Raw genomic sequence first — 21,803 nt, forward strand, 5'->3', positions numbered from 1 at the left:
AACCCGCAGCGACAGTCCCATGTGGATGCAGGAAGTTGATGCCAGAAGAGACTCCCATGCTATCTTTAATGACATGTAAAAAGATTTTGCAAGTTCTTTGGGCAAATATTCGGGAGTAGATGTGAAATATAAAATGTATGTACTTTTTGTCAAGTTTGTTTACGTTTGTCCGATTTCGCAGGACTGCTATTCTGTATGGATTCATGCGTTCCTCTTTTGCACACAGCAATGTGAATGATGCACCAGGAATGTTACTTGCACTGTCGACATGAGGTTCATACTGCTGACCACAAATAAATCTTTGTTTTTTATTTATATTAATCCTGTATCATTTAGTTATTGCATTGTGCAAGATGAGTAGTCCTTCATCCAGCACAATCAAATTGAGGCTTCTACAAGAGGAATGAAAAACAAAAACATAAATCAAGACAGACTAAACAATAAAATTAGCCTAAATACAAATAAACAATTCCACATAATTACTTAAATATTTAATTATCAACACAATAAGTTAGACACCATATATTTTAGTGAACAATGTAATACTATTTTATTATAGCCTATTGGATAACATTTTTATATAAAAAAAAATAAGTCCCATTTCTTAACATTAAATTAGCTGACATGAACGAACAACCAACAATGTGTTCTCTTTTATGGAAATGTTTTTTTTTTAACCCTAGAATGCATGAACCAATAAAAACTAAATACACAAAGAGGATTTATGTTGGATTTAATGATTTTCTTTAATTAAATAATTAAAATAATTGATGATCCAAAAATGTTTTTAATATATCAAACATGTTTATTTGTCCACTTTCCTTTATGCATCACAAAAGATTACATTTATTCTATTTAAAATGCAGTTGTACCTTTTCTAAACAAACTAACTAATTTAGATCTAATGTAAAGTATAGGCTATTAGTCTGAACCTTCACTACCCACATTTCTCACAGAACATGTGAAAATGATCCTTCCAGACAGAGACAGAACTTTCCACATAAGATGTGCACCTTTCTAAGCATAACTTTTGGCCAGAGTTTGTACCTTTTCCTTTTTTTTTTTTTTGTGGCCTTCAGATGTCTTTTCACATAGGCCTTTTCACCTACTATATAGTAGGGAGATATGCATATTCAAACACAGGGTTGGTGCAAAAAAGTCAACTGAAAGTAATCCATAAAGTTTCAACAAAATAAGTTTTATTGACAAAAATATATCCAAAAATACTGTGTTGATTCAAAATTCCATAGGAAATGAATACAGGTCAACTTGACTCGCTTTATGCATTCTTGGGGTTGTGATACAAAATATTTTTTTCCCCCATCCTATGACCAAGAAATACAGTATGAAAATGACATTGATGAGAGTCAGAATTTGCATTCCCTTTAGGCAACTGTATCATGACCATTTTCATTTTTTTAATGTTTCATACTTTCATGCTGCATAACATGAGTGATACAACAAGTTTAAACAGACATCTCATTCGTAATAAACCGCAATAGGTTGAATGGTCTTCAGAAAGTTTATGAACTTTACTGCAGGGTCAGTTCACCTTTAGATGCCAGTTCATTTTCATCTTCTTAATGAAAAGCCCTGTCCTCAGGAGACACAGCCTACAGAGAAATCCATCTCAGCTGTATTACTGGTGATCACCAGCCTGGTGTGCATTGATGCCCCTCTGGAAAATGCTGTATCTCATTTTGAAAGGCTGATATGAGTGAGCCAGCTTACACAGACATAAACGGATGATCCATCTAGCAACTCCGGCCTGCAAAGACAATCAAGATAATATCCAGGAGACAATAATATTAGAGTAGTCTGCTGACCATCCTCCCTCGGATGATATTAGTGCTGCTGGCTGTCTCCTGAACTGGACTTCCTTTATTCTCCAAATTAACATGCAACAAATGCTTATTGTTTACAAATCAAAGACGAACCAATGGTTCCGATTAACCTTAATCACATAGGATACTGAGTTACTCATTCTAAAAAAAAATGTCATATAAATACAGTCATATATCAGAAATGAATGCCAAAAGGACATCACAAAGAGCAAGTAAAGGCTACTTAAAATGAAGCACCTTGAACTTTTCTTCAGCTTTCACTTTAATATTCTTCATTTATTTTTCTTTTTTTAAATTGGCCATACAGAAAATAGAAAACAGCCCTTATCTGCCAGAATAAACATTACTAGATCAATGCAGTCCAACGAGACGGTTATTATACAGTTTCTGATGTGACGTGAAATAGCACTTTGTAGACTGTACTGAAAACCCACACTTAAATGTGTACTTGGGATACAAAATGGGATTTCAATAAAACTTGGCTGCCTATACAGTAGAAAGGCAAAAAAAAAAAAAAAAATCAAATGGGTGCTAAGTGACTATAGAGAAAACCGAGAAAAAAGGCTGCATATTATTACTGTGACTGTTCTTGAAAATACTCTGTCTGCAGTAACTTTTTTTGGTTGTATAATAAATGTATCTGTGTTATTAGAATGTAATTTGCATGTAGCCTCAAAAAGCAATGTGAGTAGTAATGTTTAGTAATGTAAATTACTTGTAAATTGTAATGCATTACTTTACTCGTTACATCAGAAAAGTAATCTGATTATGTAATACATGCTGAATGCTTTAGGCTACTTGTTACATCAAAAAAGTAATCGGATTACGTAAAACTTGTATTTTTCCACAATCTGAAAACATCAATAGATCAATATATTTCAGTCTGAATTTTCTCAGAGAGGAGAGCTACGTGTCCATCTTGAACATAATCAGAATGAACAGCTAATAAGGGTAAATCGACATAGGCTACTTTGACAGTTGATCTTATCATGTCCTCATGTTCTGATAGGCTATTAAAGTTCAATTTGTATGAAGTTCTTCATCTAGCCATACTGGTCGGTTTTTTGTATATATTTTATGGTTTTCACAGGATCACAGGATTAAATCATTAAAAATTTTAAAAAAATTTTTTACTCATTGGTTTGTTAAAAAAAAAAAACATGTTAAACATACACAATATTGCTGTGACATTACATATAGGCCTATGTTTAATATAGGCCTAGTATATCTTCAGTTAAAACCAAAATCACATACTGTCCACTCAAGTGGACATCTGAAAATCTCTTAAATGTATATCATTTAAAATCTTGTTTGTCATGACTTAAGAGCAATAAAAACACTTAGCGAAAAAATCCTGACTTAAGGATTAGGTTTAATTAATTTTTTAAAATACATTATTTATTTTTGATTAAATTTCATGAATTAAACAGAAGCTGTAAACTTTATCTCTAATTGAAATAACCCGTTAAACATGAAAGTATTATGCTATCATTTAAGACCTTTCTCATTATATAGAAACCTTTTGTCATAAAGTGTTCTTTCTTTAAAATTGAGACAAGAACCATAATGTTATATATGGAACCCCAAGAGTGCATGGTGAATATTACCCAGTAGCCTATATTAGCAGTTTTTAAATATGAGCATGTTGAAACCATAAAAATATTAAATTACCAATTATAACAGGAATTATTTTATTCGTAAAAATCTTATTTTAGATATAAATCTGATCTATTTACCGGTAATACATTGGTGTGGTGGTGTATTTTTTCTAATGATGCCCGCGTGCGGTATACCGTGTGAAAAGAGAGCCGAAGTACCGCCGCGAAAACAGAGAGGGCGCTACATATCTGTGATGGGCTCAGCCTGTTTTTCAAGGCTCTCACCGTATGACATAACTTTGACATGCCCCACATTTAACATAAAATTCAAATTGATTCAAAATCATGCCTTCATTATGCCTATTAACCATTTCATTGTCATCTTGCAATTTATTGCCATATATAGTAGGCTATCATGTGCTTTGGTTTTGTTCCCCCTTCAGCTAGTGGCACTTTTGCACTCTTACTATGCTTTACTTGTTGCGATGATAATAATATAAAAGAAGTATAGCCTAGTAGGCTATAGTAATAAATAATTATAAAGTAGCCTAAACATGAGCACTTTTATATAAATTACCAACAAGAAAGCATAGGCGTATGTATTCAAACGTTCTCCAACAGAAAACGTTTTAGCCTACTGGCAGAACTGTTTCTTGCAGTTCTCTTCCCCTTTGTGTTTGTGTCCCTCTTGTGGAGAGAATCTACATCATTTATGCAATTATACACGGCATTAAAGACACTCTGAATCCAGTTGCTGGAATATTTTTCAGAATATCAGAACATTTAACAAATGATTTATAAACTTACCACCCTCAACGGCTGACCTGTAAGGGAATATCCGGGGCACATTCCTGCACACAAACACGTGTGATCAGGACAGTACAGACAGGAGGTACAACTCCTCTCTCCTGGAATATATACAGTGTCATGACCTAACCGAGGGCTTAAACTATTGAGGACATTGTTCAATGAGTAATTCAGGTGAGTTACAGAGACAACCAAACTAAATGTTCATAAATGATTTTGAATCTGAGTTGAAGTGTTGACAGGTGATTTTCGTTCTGTTTGCAATACTGAGAAAAGCCGTACAATATTTGTTGTCATTATGTGAAAAAACACTTCATATATCAGAAATAGTATGCTTTATTGAAGTTCTGTTTATGGTTGTACCGAGCAAATGACACTCCGCAGGACTCATTACTTAGGAAATCATGTTAAAATGTATCTCTGTAGCATTTCCCCATCACTATCGCAAAATGTTTTTCATTTCCCAAAAGTCCAACGAGCCATTTTCTGTTGAGTTTGCTGTGCCAAGTGTACAAAGTGTGTAATGATTAACTGAGGTGACATCTCTCTTGCAGCCCAAACTCAGTCCTCAGTGAATCCTTTGTGTTTGCTGTGAAGTAATGTCCACCCACACCACTCCGCTCCACTTCTAATCTTTCCTTCAGCTTTCACTGTCCTTCCCAGAGCACACCAGCAGAATATCTGTAACGCTTGTCAGCACAGCCATGTGAAATAAGATACGACCCTTGTCTCCTCTCCGAGTCTTAACTTAGTGTTTATGTAGTTGAGCGGAAAGTACTGGAGGCTGTAAATTCATTGAATGACAGTAAAGTCAGCACAGAGCTCTTGGCTACATTTGGTATCCCATCATCTCTCTCTCTCTCTCTCTCTCTCTCTCTCTCTCTCTCTCTCTCTCTCTCTCTCTCTCTCTCTCTCTCTCTCTCTCTCTCTCTCTCAGGGGTGTGTTGTGGCAGTCTGGAGGAGCAGAAGGGGCTGATGAAGATGGGCCTCAGTATGGTGTTAGTGGGGCATGTGAACTTCCTGCTGGGCGCTCTGGTCCATGGTGTGGTGCTGAGACACTTCAGCCTCCAGCGGGGACAGGCCATGGAAAGCGCCATCTCTAACGTCATAGCCCTGACAGCGGGCCTGCTGGTGAGGCATGACATAACTGCAAAATGGGCAATTTGATCTTATCAACAAGAGGAATATTTTGTCCTGTCTTTTGCATACTGCCAGACAAGCCATTTGTTTACAGAGTATATTTAACTTGTAAAATAACTACAGGTGTAGTTCATCAACATGACCCATTAATGTTTGACAGCCAACTGTCCAAATACTTTCTGTTGTAATCTATTTTTCATTTAAAACCATAACAAACTCATTTTTGTGAAATATCTTGCTTGAAATATGTTCTTGTGGTATTTTTCTTTCAAATAAATTTCACATTGTTTTCATTGTGTGTATTTAGAGCGATGGCATTCATTTATTTTTAAGTGTGGCTATTTTCGAAATATTTGCATTCAAATATTTTGGGGGCTGAGAAGAAATCATAATAATGTGCTGTTCTATTTATCTAGGGTGTCGTTACTGGGATATTGACTATTGTTCTGTCCAAAAATGAGAAGAACAGGGTACTGGTAAGTAGGAACTTCTCGTACACAAATTATGTGTCTCGGTTATAACTATAATTTACATTTTGTAATTAAAACCACACAGATTCTCTTGTAATGCCTAAAAGACTAAATCTATGAAACCTCAGGTCACTTCATATTTCACTTCATAATCAAAAGTAAGACGTCTATTTAAGTTCATTAGTGTTTTTGTTAACATTATTTACAAGACAGTTAAGCTAATTTCCACCTCATATTCTCATAGAAATATGAGAATAATAACAAAAATATCTTTCTCATAACGGTAATGCATAATTGTGACAATGGTGTGTAATTATATAATTTAAATGGTAAATTATTATTATTATATTTTACCATAAATCAATTGAGTCTAATGGGAGTTACAATATACCTAAATATCCTCAGACATATTATGATAATGAAATTTGAGGGGAAATGTGCTTAATTGTCAATAGGCTATTTAATATTATTTGACATAAAAAATAAGCTTTATTCTTACTGTGAAATTTAATTTATTGTTTTCTTCTTTGGATTTTGGGGTTAACTGTGACATTGAATATTAAATTTGCATATATTCACCCTCTCATCATGTTCTAATAGCAATGACCTGTTCTTGAGGGATTTTGTTTCTTCTGCTGTTGTTCCACAATGATTGCACAAATACCTGAGGAGTTTTTTTCAGGAAAGAAACCCATGAAATTGTTGTCATTGATTTATGTTTGTGCTTTCTCTGTCAGTTTTCTCTGTACGTTTTTTTTTCTCCCTCTTTCTTCTTTCTGCCTCAGTGACACACACCTGCTTCCTCTCTCATTCATCAGGGCTTGTGTCGAGTTCACTAGCGTTTGATCACTGGCTTGTCAGAGAGCTTGTGCCTTCAGAGCTCAGAATGTACAAAAACCCCCTGTGTTATAGAAAAGCCTGCAAGGAAAGTCCTTTGCCTGATGCTTGAGTTTAATTGTTCTTTGCTAATACTGTTAAAACATCTCTCTTGTGTTGCAGACCTTGTCACTGCTCATGTTAAGTGCTCTAGCTGGTTTAGTGGCTGCTGCCTCAGTCACCGGTCTGACGGTGTCCTTGGTAAAGACCATAATTCATGGGGACAAGGGACTACTCGTTTACTGTGGCTACAGAGATGATGGCAGGAGTCATCTTACCATGGCCAATGAGTGTCCTTTTGACCCCACTCGTATTTTTGTAAGTACCAAAGGAGAAATGAGAGAAAATGTTGAATGGCTGTTGAAGAAATATGTGCAGTTTAAAGTTAATTATTTTCTGAGTGCTTAAATATTGAAACTTCTACATTAAAGGTACACTATGTAACTTTTTTTTGTTCAAAAATGAACTAAATGTAAATTATGAGATATTATCAATCCTTCTTCTAAAACGTGTTTTTGCCTTACACTGATTTACTATAGTAAGCCTATTATAAGTGCAGGGATTAAAGTTCTCCGTCGCTACGACGGATTTCCGTTAATTGCAGCAAGTCTATGACGGATTTCCGTCATTGCGGGTTCCAGTCTGTCCTTAAAGTCTTAAATTCACTTTTCATAATTTTAAGGCCGTAAATAGGCTTTCATTTCTCAAATAGTGTAATAAATATCTTAATTTTAGTTTGAATAGGTCTTAAATTAAGGAAAGACGAGGTGTATTCACCCTGCTGAGGGGGATGTGATCAAAGCCTGGAGTGGAGCAAAAGCACGTTCCTCTCTCCACTCTAAGCACTCTGTAATCACTTCGCTCATAGTCCACTCCGGGTTTTCAATTACCGCTCACGGAAAGTGCATGTCAGGCTACAGCTGAGCGCTGAGGTAGAACTATATTTCAGTGACACACTTATAATGCAGGTAGAGCTGGGCGATATCGATATAAAAAATATATCGATATATTTTTTAAATGCGATATGGAATTAGACCATATCACATCGATATAGTTCAAATTTGCGCTGTGATCCTTGCTCCCCGCGCCTCCGCTCCTCCTTTTCCACACTGCGTGCGTGTTTAGAGCATGTTATGTTAAGAGAGGCGAATCATGACTACTTCAGAAAACCCAGCACAATAGGAACTACCAGGCAGGCAGTGACATAAGTGTACGCTGAAATAAAGCTTTTCACCTCAAAAAAACGGACTTTCTTGTCCTGTCAGTCGTTATCCTGTTCTCGTAGCGCACACTCAATTGCACGCGCAAATTCAGCGGCGCGCGCTGTATTGCTTCACTGATCAAGTGCAAAAGAAACTACGAGCATGCAACGCCGTTACGTTGTAAATTACACGAAATAAAAGTAATGCAGGTATGATTCTCATTCTATTCACCAGTTTCCATGTTTCATTAACAGTTATTGTTAATATTGTGTATTCACCATGGTAACTGTCGTTTCCATATAACCCCAAAATGCCACTATTTTTCTTTGTTATTTTTTATATTTTTAAATGACTGTAGTGGCTCATACCAACATTGTATTATACCCAGGGGGCAAAGGGGGTTTAGCAGACATGGGCTGCTGTAAAAGGTTGTCATATAAAAATGAAATCTATGATGTCTGAGGATCACAACCTGGGTGGCCAACCCGGTCAACAAGCTGCTGGAAACTTGTAATTAGGGTCAAAACAATGTTACCTCAAATTCTGCTTTAACTCCCGGAATCACCCAAACATGCTAAAACGGTTTAATTATATTCATGAATCCTGAGCCATATCTTCCTGATACTTTATGCTAGAAACAAACTGAGCACACCTTTAGAAAGAGTGGAAGATAAGCTTTCATATGATGCCTTGATTGTACATGTAATTAGAATGTAAGAGTTAACAATGCCTCTTAATTCATAGGTAGGCAAAAAAAAAGAAAAAAATATTGAACATTCCATTTGTAATCGGTAGCATTCTTTTCCCTTTGTTGTTGTTAAAATAAACTAATTACCATGTGAAGTTAACTTTTACTGGATGAAATCATATTTTGATTTTTTTTTTACTAACCAGACAGTCCTCATGGCCCATAACACATTTAGAGGGAATTCAATGTCAAGCCTATAATAGCCTGTCAATTCAAACAAGATCCAAGAAAGAAGTTTACCAATAACTGGTGTTAATTGTATACTGCTCTGTTTCTGTATGTACAGTATATCGTTTGCATATTTATGCAATATCAATTATTTGTATTGCAATGTCTATTTCTAATATTCTTTCACAAGTGGGATAGCTTTATTTATTCTATTGAAATAAAAAAAAGGGATTTGAGGATTTTGGGTTAGGCTGGTTAGTGTTCAATCTTGGTGTTTGGAGTGTGAGACAAAGGTACTGACAACTAAATGCTGAAAGACTAAAACACACAGGAGTCATGTGTGGAGTAGGTTTAAAAGTATTTACTGATTAAAACTGTTACATTAAGTAGCAATTTGTACCAAAAAAAAACAAAAAAAAACGAAACAGACAAACAGATTACAATTCAGGGTGATAGCTAATTTCTGTAATAATGTTTATACAATTTGTTTAGCTGTTTCGGAATCACTGCTGCTGTCGCTGCTCTAGTGTTTCAGCATGCTGTATCACACTACACCCCTGGCAGCGGCATCCTATGTAGCAGGAGCAGTTCTTCTGACAACCTTTAACCAGAGATGGGCACAAATACATCAAAAAGTATTTAATTAAAATACAAGTAATTTGTAATTTGAAAATACAAAAATATATTTTTTACAGTCTTCTGTAGTGTAAGTGTGGCGTTAGGTACGTGTAAGAGTCTAGAATATTGCAATATTATTGTTTATTGCAGAAGATGCGCTTTTAACGTACATGTTGCCACATACTGTCATAATAAAAGATAATTACGCATATAACACTATATTTGTATTATTTAGACAAAAACTAGTTAACGCTGCTGTGAGCGTGTTTCTAATAGCGCGGCTGTGACAAAGTTGACAACTTTCTTTCTTCCGACTGCCATTATCTATTTTTTTACTCTTTTTGAAAGTTGTGAAAACACTGTTGTGGCGTTTTTCTTTTGCTATTTGAGCAAATTGGAACACAAAAATATATATTTAATGTAGTCTTTCATTCACTGCTATAGAAGTTAACCCAACTATGATGCCTTACACTTCTGAGAAACCCAGAAATGTGAACAGGGTCAATAGGATGTGTCACATCATGTGATTTACTTGCCAAAAACTGTGATAGGCAATTTGGTAGTCCTATTTGTATTTTATGTCTATGGTCCTAGGGATAGTTCACCCAAAAAGGAAAATTAGCCCATGATTTACTTACCTGACGTCATCCTAGGTGTATATTACTTTCTTCTTTGAGAAGAATACAATCAGAGTTATATTAAAAAGTGTCCTGGCTCTTCCAAGCTTTATAATGACAGTCAATGGGTATATTTTTCATCAAAGTGCATCTGTCCATCATATGTGCATCTGTCCATCATAAAAGCGTATATATCCATCATAAAAGTACATCTATCCATCATAAAAGTGCATCTATCCATCATAAAAGTGCATCTGTCCATCATAAAAGCATATCTATCCATCATAAAAGTGCATGTGTCAATCATAAAAGTGCATCTATCCATCATAAAAGTGCATCTATCCATCATAAAAGTGCATCCATCCATCATAAAAGTGCATCTGTCCATCATAAAAGTGCATCTGTCCATCATAAAAGCATATCTATCCATCATAAAAGTGCATCTATCCATCATAAAAGTACATCTATCCATCACAAAAGTGCATCTGTCCATCATAAAAGCATATCTATCCATCATAAAAGCATATCTATCCATCATAAAAGTGCATCTATCCATCATAAAAGTACATCTATCCATCACAAAAGTGCATCTATCCATCATAAAAGTGCATCTATCCATCACAAAAGTGCATCTATCCATCATAAAAGTGCATCTGTCCATCATTAAAGTGCATCTGTCCATCATAAAAGTACATCTATCCATCACAAAAGTGCATCTATCCATCATAAAAGTGCATCTATCCATCACAAAAGTGCATCTATCCATCATAAAAGTGCATCTATCCATCATAAAAGTGCATGTGCCAATCATAAAAGTGCGTCTATCCATCATAAAAGTGCATCTATCCATCATAAAAGTACATCTATCCATCATAAAAGTGCATCTATCCATCATAAAAGTACATCTATCCATCATAAAAGTGCATCTATTCATCATAAAAGTACATCTATCCATCATAAAAGTGCATCTATCCATCATAAAAGTGCATCTGTCCATCATAAAAGTGCATCTATCCATCATAAAAGTGCATCTGTCCATCATAAAAGTACATCTATGATGGATAGACACACTTTTATGATAGATAGACACTTTTATGATGGACAGATGCTCTTTTATGATGGACAGATGCACTTTTATGATGGATAGATGCACTTTTATGATGGATAGATGTACTTTTATGATGAATAGATGCACTTTTATGATGGACAGATGCACTTTTATGATGGATAGATGCATTTTAATGATGGATAGACGCACTTTTATGATGGACACATGCACTTTTATGATGGATAGATGCACTTTTATAATGGACAGATGCTCTTTTATGATGGATAGATGCACTTTTATGATGGACAGATGCACTTTTATGATGGATAGATGCACTTTAATGATGGATAGACGTACTTTTATGATGGACACATGCACTTTTATGATGGATAGATGCACTTTTATGATGGACAGATGCACTTTTATGATGGATAGATGCACTTTTATGATGGATAGATGCACTTTTATGATGGATATATACGCTTTTATGATGGACAGATGCACATATGATGGACAGATGCACTTTGATGAAAAATATACCCATTGACTGTCATTATAAAGCTTGGAAGAGCCAGGACACTTTTTAATATAACTCTGATTGTATTCTTCTCAAAGAAGAAAGTAATATACACCTAGGATGACGTCAGGTAAGTAAATCATGGGCTAATTTTCCTTTTTGGGTGAACTATCCCTAGGACCATAGACATAAAATACAAATAGGACTACCAAATTGCCTATCACAGTTTTTGGCAAGTAAATCACGTGATGTGACACATCCTATTGACCCTGTTCACATTTCTGGGTTTCTCAGAAGTGTAAGGCATCATAGTTGGGTTAACTTCTATAGCAGTGAATGAAAGACTACATTAAATATATATTTTTGTGTTCCAATTTGCTCAAATAGCAAAAGAAAAACGCCACAACAGTGTTTTCACAACTTTCAAAAAGAGTAAAAAAATAGATAATGGCAGTCGGAAGAAAGAAAGTTGTCAACTTTGTCACAGCCGCGCTATTAGAAACACGCTCACAGCAGCGTTAACTAATTTTTGTCTAAATAATACAAATATAGTGTTATATGCGTAATTATCTTTTATTATGACAGTATGTGGCAACATGTACGTTAAAAGCGCATCTTCTGCACTAAACAATAATATTGCAATATTCTAGACTCTTACATGTACCTAACGCCACACTTACACTACAGAAGACTGTAAAAAATATATTTTTGTATTTTCAAATTACAAATTACTTGTATTTTAATTAAATACTTTTTGATGTATTTGTGCCCATCTCTGGTTAAAGGTTGTCAGAAGAACTGCTCCTGCTACATAGGATGCCGCTGCCAGGGGTGTAGTGTGATACAGCATGCTGAAACACTAGAGCAGCGACAGCAGCAGTGATTCCGAAACAGCTAAACAAATTGTATAAACATTATTACAGAAATTAGCTATCACCCTGAATTGTAATCTGTTTGTCTGTTTCGTTTTTTTTTTTTTTTTTTTTGGTACAAATTGCTACTTAATGTAACAGTTTTAATCAGTAAATACTTTTAAACCTACTCCACACATGACTCCTGTGTGTTTTAGTCTTTCAGCATACCTTTGTCTCACACTCCAAACACCTGGATTGAACAGTAACCAGCCTAACCCAAAATCCTCAAATCCCTTTTTTTTATTTCAATAGAATAAATAAAGCTATCCCACTTGTGAAAGAATATTAGAAATAGACATTGCAATACAAATAATTGATATTGCATAAATATGCAAACGATATACTGTACATACAGAAACAGAGCAGTATACAATTAACACAGTTATTGGTAAACTTCTTTCTTGGATCTTGTTTGAATTGACAGGCTATTATAGGCTTGACATTGAATTCCCTCTAAATGTGTTATGGGCCATGAGGACTGTCTGGTTAGTAAAAAAAAATCAAAATATGATTTCATCCAGTAAAAGTTAACTTTACATGGTAATTTGTTTATTGTAACAACAACAAAGGGAAAAGAATGCTACCGATTACAAATGGAATGTTCAATATTTTTTTCTCTTTTTTTTGCCCACCTATGAACTAAGAGGCATTGTTAACTCTTACATTCTAATTACATGTACAATCAAGGCATCAGATGAAAGCTTATCTTCCACTCTTTCTAAAGGTGTGCTCAGTTTGTTTCTAGCATAAAGTATCAGGAAGATATGGCTCACGATTCATGAATATAATTAAACCGTTTTAGCATGTTTGGGTGATTCTGGGAGTTAAAGCCGAATTTGAGGTAACATTGTTTTGACCCTAATTACAAGTTTCCAGCAGCTTGTTGACCGGGTTGGCCACCCAGGTTGTGATCCTCAGACATCATAGATTTCATTTTTATATGACAACCTTTTACAGCAGCCCATGTCTGATTTCCTAAAAAACAGGTGTTTTGCCCCCTGGGTATTAACAAAAACTAGTTTGGGACTGCTATTTAATAGCTTTAGCCTAGGCCTAATGTTTACAGTGCTATGCATAAGTTTAGACACCCATACTAAAGTTGACTAAAAAGAGCAATAAAAAATCATCTTTTGGAAACTGAACTTAATGCCTTAATTTGAAAAATTAGGAAAAATCCAACCTTAAAGGACACCAATTTTCTTTGTGAATAAATAATGTATCGTAAATAAATAAATGTTCTTCCTTAAAATACAGGGTGCATAAGTTTGGACACCCCTATGTTAAATTCCCATAGAGGCAGGCAGATTTTTATTTTTAAAGGCCAGTTACTTCATGGATCCAGGATACTATGCATCCTGATAAAGTTATCTTGGCCTTTGGAATTAAAATAGCTCCACATCATCACATAGCCTTCACCATACCTAGAGATTGGCATGGTTGTATTTCAGTTAGCCTAATAGCTAGTTTGATTTGCATTGAGAGATGATCTTATGGAAAGTATCTCTAGGTATGGTGAAGGCTATGTGATGATGTGGGGCTATTTTAATTCCAAAGGCCAAGGGAATTTTATCAGGATTCATAGTATCCTAAAAAATAAATAAAAAAATACTTAAAAATAAAAACTTAAAAATAAAAATCTGCCTGCCTCTATGGGAATTTAACATAGGGGTGTCCAAACTTATGCACCCTGTATTTTAAGGAAGAACATTTATTTATTTACGATACATTATTCATTCACAAAGAAAATTGGTGTCCTTAAAGGTTGGATTTTTCCTAATTTTTTAAATTAAGGCATTAAAGGTATAGCGGAGGATCTTTTTACTTCCGGGTGGATACCCTATACTATTGGTCCTCCTAATTGTCAATCATTCTGGTGAATCAATCAAACTTTTCAAAAAGTGGAGAGGGCGAGACTTATCTAAAATTCGGAAAGATCCTCCGCTATACCTTTAAGTTCAGTTTCCAAAAGATGATTTTTTTATTCCTCTTTTTAGTCAACTTTAGCATGGGTGTCTAAACTTATGCATAGCACTGTATTTATTAGTACTAGTCTTTACTATTAGTCATATTCTTACAATTTATGTTAAGTAAAGGGGAAAAGTAACTTACTTGTGTGTTAACAAATTTTGTGTAAACGTGTTATAATTTGCATATATATATATATATATATATATATATATATATATATATATATATATATATATATATATATATATATATATATATATATATATATATATATATGCAAATTATTAATTATATTAGTATGTTCCATGCCTGGTTTTCATAGATTAAAATATAGCTTTTAAAATACACCTACTGGCAATATTAAAGCGGTTTAAAACGTCTCCCCTTAAAACGCTATTGGTCTCGACTATTTAAAAAGTTAAAGGAATATGACTTGGCCTAAAAAAAAAATTTCAGTCAGAAGATTTTTTTTCACTTTAATCCCTGTAAGTGTTTATTTTAGACCTGTTGGGATGGTTTTCGCAGGAAATTGCGTACATATGTCACTCACACTTGCGTGAGCAAAAAAGTTTTACGTGGAGCACGCCAAATCTCGAACCTCTGAGAAATCATACGTTTTATAAAATAAATAAAATGCTGAACAGAGGAGAGTCTGCGGGCAAAAAGATTGTAATAAAACCAGAATCAACATTGGCTTGGCTTTTCAGAGATGCGGCAAGAACTGAGGGATTTGAAATGTAAAAGCAATGTGAAAATGGTGTTTTTATTACTCAACAGATGAGTAAGGTGTTTTATTGAACAGATAAATTGCCATAATATCTCTCTAACAGAGTTTATTATCTATTGCGAAGGGCCAAATTCATTCGCACAGTCACATAGAGCCAAAGCACAACTAAAAATGCACAATGCATGTATTGTTTTTTAACTGCTAGAGGACCAAAACTTACATAGTGCCTTTAACTTTTATGGCTAAATTTGGTTTGAATTGCCAATGTTGAAGTCAGTATTAAACTGCTGCTTTTCTGACGCAGTTTTATTACATTGGATTTCATTATATTGTGCTAATTAACTTAAAAATCATAAATGTGCACAATTATAGTTGTAGAAATAACCTTTTCCTCTGTCATAATCCATGTTTTTAGACAAGATATTTAAATGTGCACATTGGATTTGATCATTTTGTTCTCAATGAGACTCTCTGCTCATTAAAAGTGCACTTAATTTCTTTCTCATTAAAAAGTTTTACAGATAGAGAAATGAATAGTAATGTGAATTTTCAAAATGATGTAGTCTTCATATCAATGGCCTAATTGGAGCTGAGATCACATAAACAGCCAAAAAGTACTCGTTTCATCTCAGTAACCCCATTGTTATTGGACATTTTAATTAATGGAATCAACTAATTATGGCAAAGTGTAAATAACCCATTTCGATTGGCGTTGTTAGCTGTAAACGTTTGCTTTTGCATGATGCTGCATCCACACCAGGTATCATAGAGTGTATATGGGCCAGTATACAACATAAAATACTTTATGATATGTACAGTATGGTATGTGGTGAGTATACAGTATTATTTACAAAAAGAGGTTAAGAATATTGGTAATTTTGTAGGTGATGTTAAGGTTGGATGTTGAAAAATCTAGTATTTATTTTTTATGTAATTACTAAGCCTATTTGCTAATTATTCACAAAGTTAAATGGTTTGAAAAAATCCTGTTTGAATAATTAAAAACTGACTTTAAAATGTATTTGGGATAAAAACTTGAATGCAATACAAATATGCACATTTTTAAGATACTTTTCTGTATTTTTTTTCTTTCTTTCTATATACCCTGACGTGTTATTATGCACACTTGTATAATCTCAATAAAAAAGGAAAATAATGAACAAGTATAATGAACAGATTCAGAAAAGGAGCAAACAATAAAAAAGTGGCCTAAATACAAGGCCACTTACAGTAGCCTAAATATGCACTCGCAATAGTAAATGAAGGTTAATTATTTTTTTCACTCTCTCTCTCCCTCAGGGCACCACGATAGTCTTGTGGATCCCATTGATACTAATGAGTGCAGTGGAGATGGTGTTCTCATGCCGCTTATTTAAAGTCTCCATCTCCTCCCTTGGTCAGCCCTGGTGCCTCCACAAACAACATTTACAAGATGAGAGCAGATTGGTATGTGCTGAATTCTCAAGCAAATCTGCACTGATTCTCAAGAGAGATCAAATTTGCAATATTAAAAATGATCAGCGCTTTAGCGTAGGTGGACTCATCCTTTAAGTTTCCAGTACATCTGACAACTCATGCGGTCCTCCTAATAGATGCTTGAGAGAATACTAACGCATGTGTGACTGACACATGGCCCCCTGTATGTGCGCATATACGTGTGCTTAAATTGTACCCACTGTTACTCGTCGTAATTGCATTTTTACTAGTAAGAATTAAATTAGAGAGCTCTACAATTCAATTCTTACTAGTAACAATTCCAATTAGAGAGCTCTACAAATGAATTTTTACTAGTCATATGTCTCCATTGACTTCCATTCATTTTTAATTACGGAGCTCTACAATTGAATTGTTACTAGGAAGAATTACAATTAGAGAGCTGTCTAATTCAATTATTATTAGTAACAATTCCAATTAGAGAGCTCTCTAATTGAATTTTTACTAGTAAAAAAACAAATTAAAGATATGTATAATTGCAGAGCTCTGCAATTGCATTCTTACTAGTAACAACTGAATTAGAGAGCTCTCTAATTGGAATTTTTACTAGTAATAATTGAATAAGAGAGCTCTCTAATTGTAATTCCTACTAGTAAAAATTCATTTGTAGAGCTCTCTAATTGTAATTTTTACTAATAATAATTGATTAAGAGAGCTCTCTAATTGTAATTTTTACTAGTAATAATTGATTAAGAGAGCTCTCTAATTGTAATTGCTACTAGTAAGAATTGAATTGTAGAGCTCTCTAATTGAATTCTTACTAGTAAAAATGCAATTACGAGTAACGCTGGGTACAATTTAAGTTAAAACGGCTTGCCATACGAGTGTGTTCGGTGACTCTACTGCAGTCCTAGTGTAAAGCGGCATCACTGTGTTCTTTTTCAGATGAAAACCCCGGGAGCGCCCGAGCCCCGCTACGCACCTTCACTCAGTCTTTGTGAAGGAGACGAGGAGCGGAGGTTGCCCGTTAGACCCCCAAAGCTGTACAAGCCACCCTGCAACTCTCACCTGCATCGCTCCGCGTCCTCCGGGTACCGCCAACACCCCTCCGCATCCCCATTCAACCGGGCGGCGCTGGAACGGTCCAGCATCTGGATCTGATTTTGAACCGGACCATGGCTCTGGCCTCATTCGGGGATCAAGGGCAATTTAAACTCTTTCGAAGACAGACGAATGTTACATAATTGTATGTCGCATCTAATGTTTTGTCACTCATGGATCATCACCTTTCGTGTGTTGTCTCAATACAATATAGATATATTTAATATTGTCTATAGCCAATATAGTCTAGAGACTAGAAAGATAAACAAAAGTGAGTGTGTCAGGTTTTGCATACTTTGGAGGGTCATAGCTTTGGGCCTTAAAAGCTGAAGGCCTACTAAACACAAAATGTATCTTAATGAAAATTTATTTTTTTAGAAAGGTTTCTGAGAGCGTTAGTTATCATTAAACTGTTAAAAAAATGTATGATCAATGTTATGACAACATTTTTTTGCATTGCTTTAACTCTCTAACACTCATTTTTAAAGTCAGTTTAGTGTAAGTTAATTGTTGATTGTACTTGAATTTAAGGCAGCAACAGTTTTTACAGTGAAAAACTATAGCTCACTATAAGTCAATAGAAAGTCTCTACACTGTAAAAAAAAAAATCTGTGAAGTTTACGGTAAAAAAAAAACGGTAAAAAAAATTTACCGTAAAAATATGGTAGTTACAGATTTAACAAAAATTTTACATTAAAAAAACATCTAATTAACTAATATAATGTCACTAATGTCTGTTGTTTTGTATCTTTGTAATACACTGACAAAGACCAAACACAGGTGGTGATGAGAAAGTAATATGATGAATCAAAACTCATCACAATGTCATTCACACAAACACAAAACACCATCATGGTAACACACGACACTAAAGTAATGCAGAAAACATTAATTTAACAACATTAGATGTAACATAAAACCATAATGTACATAACTGATAAGAAAAAAAAAGAAGAAAGAGTTATTTCAATGAAAATACATCAAATGTGAAGCGCCATGCAGGGAATTCTGGGAATGTCAATTTACGGTTTTCACTGTAAATAATTTTTCACTTCCAAAAACGTACTGTTAACCAAATAACAGGTTTTACCATAGCAGTTTTTTTTTTGTTTTGTTTTTACAGTGAAAGTGTGTTTGTTCAAAGAGGAATAGATTATGAAGTGTCATGCAAATATATCTATTTATCGCTTTTCTACTTAAATTACATAAATTTCAATTTTAATGATCAATTTTAATCCTTACATTCCTATACAAATGAAATTTTGCATCCTGTTTGCTACTGACAATCAAAATTCAGGAATCGTATTGGAATTTTAAAGGCATTCTAAATTCAACTCTGAATGGCGCACAACCCCGCTAAATACCTTTTCACTTTGTGATCACATGACCAGGTTGACCAATAAGTTCCTAACATTAACTTGCATAAGAATCACTCTCAGGCGACATTCTAAACACAGAAGTATATTTTTCAACGTCAGTAAAAGGGGACAATCATTATGTCCTCGCATGAGGTTTTCATGCAACATAATAGAGGAAAGTTGCCATAGAGGGTGCAGCATCAAATATGGCCTCGGTACAAATATGGAAGCTACACATGTATCGAGAGTGGGCATGTATTGAGTTCATGAGCTGATGGGTTTGTACAAAGCAGGAGCACCTGGAGGATTCAGGTCATGGAATGTCAGTCGTTGCATAAAAAGAAAAGAAAAATCAAAGCAGTGGCGTTCTCTTTACACCTGTTCATTCAAGAGTGAAAATAAGCCCTTAGTGATCGCTTTCAGTATTCAAACTTTTTATCTAAAGGTGAGACATGATCATAAATTATAGAGTTGTACATTCCTGTCTATGTTGTTGATGGAAACCTAAGCAGGTGATTTTGAGTACCATGCGATGCAGGATAAAGTTGTCACGAGCTGGGTTCAAAACTTGCTTGCATACAAAGAAATCGTATTGCACAACACAAAGTGATACTAGAAAGTTAGCACAGACGCATACATACACCAGAACATGCAAACCTTCACTCTTGCGTACGTACAAACACGCATAAAACCGCACACACACAGATGAAGCGCTTCAAATGATATGTGCTATAGTGTATTCCATTCAAAACACAACGGAATGTATCCCCTGATGCAAACATTACCCACAATGCATTGAAAAGCCTTGCATTAATAACAACTTGCTCATAATACATCACCAAGTGACTCACGTCTCGGTTAAACAGTAATAAAATCACCCTTGGTCAAATAAACACCATAAAAATGCAAAAATAAATAAAAGAGATATGGAGGCAAACCACATATTTACAACAACAACAACAACAACAAAAAGTTCAAATCAACAGAATTCAAGAATGGGATCCTCAGCCTTCTCTTTGTAAAATAAAGATCATGAGCGCCAGAGCAGAAAAATCCCAACATTCAGTCCATCAGTCCACTGGGTCAATTAGAGACTAAGATTTGGATACTGCCTGAAGCTACATAATACTGCCGTAAGATGCACGTGAGTAAAAAGACGTCTATAACTGCCTTCCTTTGTAGTTCTAATATGCATTTATACTGTATATACACATAAATATCGATATAAAAAGTAGATGGGGAACTGTGCCCTCACAAAACAAAGGGGAAGAGAAACAAAACAGCACAGATGTTAAACACAAAAGGTTTGTAAGGAGTGGGGAGCGCATGCATGCACGATTCCTAAAAAGGAACATTCCTTTCCCAAATCTGGACCTTTTGTGTGTGTGTGTGTGTGTGTGTGTGTGTGTGGAGTAAAGCACTCCACTAGCAGAGACAAGGACCGATGACACGCAGCAGACTTGGATGTCTTGACAGGTGTTGTCTTTGTTCTTCAGATGTACGCATGTCCTTTCTGGGAAAAAAAACTGAAAGTAAAATTGTTGCACTTTTTTTTTCTTTCTTAAAACTCTTCCGTCTGGAACACAAAGAATGAGATATAAGAGCTTTCATGCATTGAGTGCCGGTTGTCTGGAGTGACTCAAAACTGCGAAGCGCTGCTGGGGTCACACTGCAGTAGCCGCACAATGGAGGGATCGCTTTTGGCACCTTTAATGAACTCTTCCAAAGACAACTTGCCTAGAAAGAGAAGACGGAAAGGGTTAGGGGAATAGTTGAGAGAAGACACTGCAAGACCTCACCTGACCTGGGTTAAAACCTGGGTTCTTTGCATTTGCTAAGAACTGGGTTTGTTTTAGTAAAAAAATAAGTAAATAATATTAATAATTGAAATTTGAATTGCGATATGATAAAAGTTCAACTTGAAAGTGATCTTTTGGTCATTTTTTTAGAATGCAGTCAAGACTATATTATTGGGTGACACTTTATCTTACAGTATCTTTATTACAAGTTACATGTACTTACTACAGTAATAACAGTAAATCATACATGATTACAAGTAACCCTAAACCAAACCCTACTCCTCACTTTATTAACTAAGGATTTTATACAGTAATATTGTGAAATATTATAACAATTTAAAATAACTTATAATATATTTAAAAATGTAATTTATTCCTATGATGGCAAAGCTGAATATTCAGGCTTTTAACATCATTACTCCAGTCTTCTTTGTCACATGATCCTTCAGAAATAATTCTAATATGCTGATTTGATGCTCAAGAAACATTGCTTATTATCAATATTGAAAAAAGTTGTGCTTAATATTTTAGTGGAAACTGTAATACAAGTTAAGAATAAGGAAAATTTTATGTTTTATAAAAAGAATTATATATTTTCTGAATTTTGTACTTCATTGGAATGGTATGAAACTTGGTAAAGGTAAAAAAAATAAAATAATTTATATCATGGACATGATTCGAAGAAAAAATGATCCTGAAAAAAACAGTCACACTTGTGCTCCTCTTGGTAAAAAATTGGAAACGAATGAGAAATCAATTTCATCTAGTGGAAACGTTTGGTACTGCGGCCAAACAAAATCTTACTGAAAGCTCATTTTTTGAGATATCAAGCTTACATTCGGAACACAA

At 34.7% G+C, this 21,803-nt stretch overlaps 2 protein-coding genes across 6 annotated transcripts in view; one reads left to right on the forward strand and one right to left on the reverse strand.

Annotated features, from left to right (window-relative positions):
• Window positions 1-4,084: 4,084 nt before the first annotated feature.
• On the forward strand, window positions 4,085-18,512 carry tmem54b (transmembrane protein 54b). The gene is made up of 6 exons (XM_081375684.1): window positions 4,085-4,423; window positions 5,187-5,380; window positions 5,806-5,865; window positions 6,859-7,053; window positions 16,562-16,708; window positions 17,642-18,512. The coding sequence occupies exons 1-6, from the start codon at window positions 4,411-4,413 to the stop codon at window positions 17,855-17,857; spliced, it is 825 nt and encodes a 274-aa protein (XP_081231810.1). The 5' UTR covers window positions 4,085-4,410; the 3' UTR covers window positions 17,858-18,512.
• Window positions 18,150-21,803, reverse strand: part of hpca (hippocalcin) — a 43,585-nt gene continuing 39,931 nt past the window's right edge. For 4 of the 5 annotated variants that reach the window (XM_081375686.1, XM_081375687.1, XM_081375688.1 and 1 more), the window contains one exon: window positions 18,155-20,892. In XM_081375686.1, coding sequence (XP_081231812.1) covers window positions 20,795-20,892 — 98 coding nt within the window. In that variant the 3' untranslated portion in view covers window positions 18,155-20,794. Of the gene's footprint in view, window positions 20,893-21,803 lie in introns of all 5 variants that reach the window. The other variant, XM_081375685.1, reaches the window with a different exon arrangement.

Source organism: Scardinius erythrophthalmus (genome assembly GCF_964197995.2).
Source record: "Scardinius erythrophthalmus genome assembly, chromosome: 10".
NCBI classification, from domain to species: Eukaryota; Metazoa; Chordata; class Actinopteri; order Cypriniformes; family Leuciscidae; genus Scardinius; species Scardinius erythrophthalmus.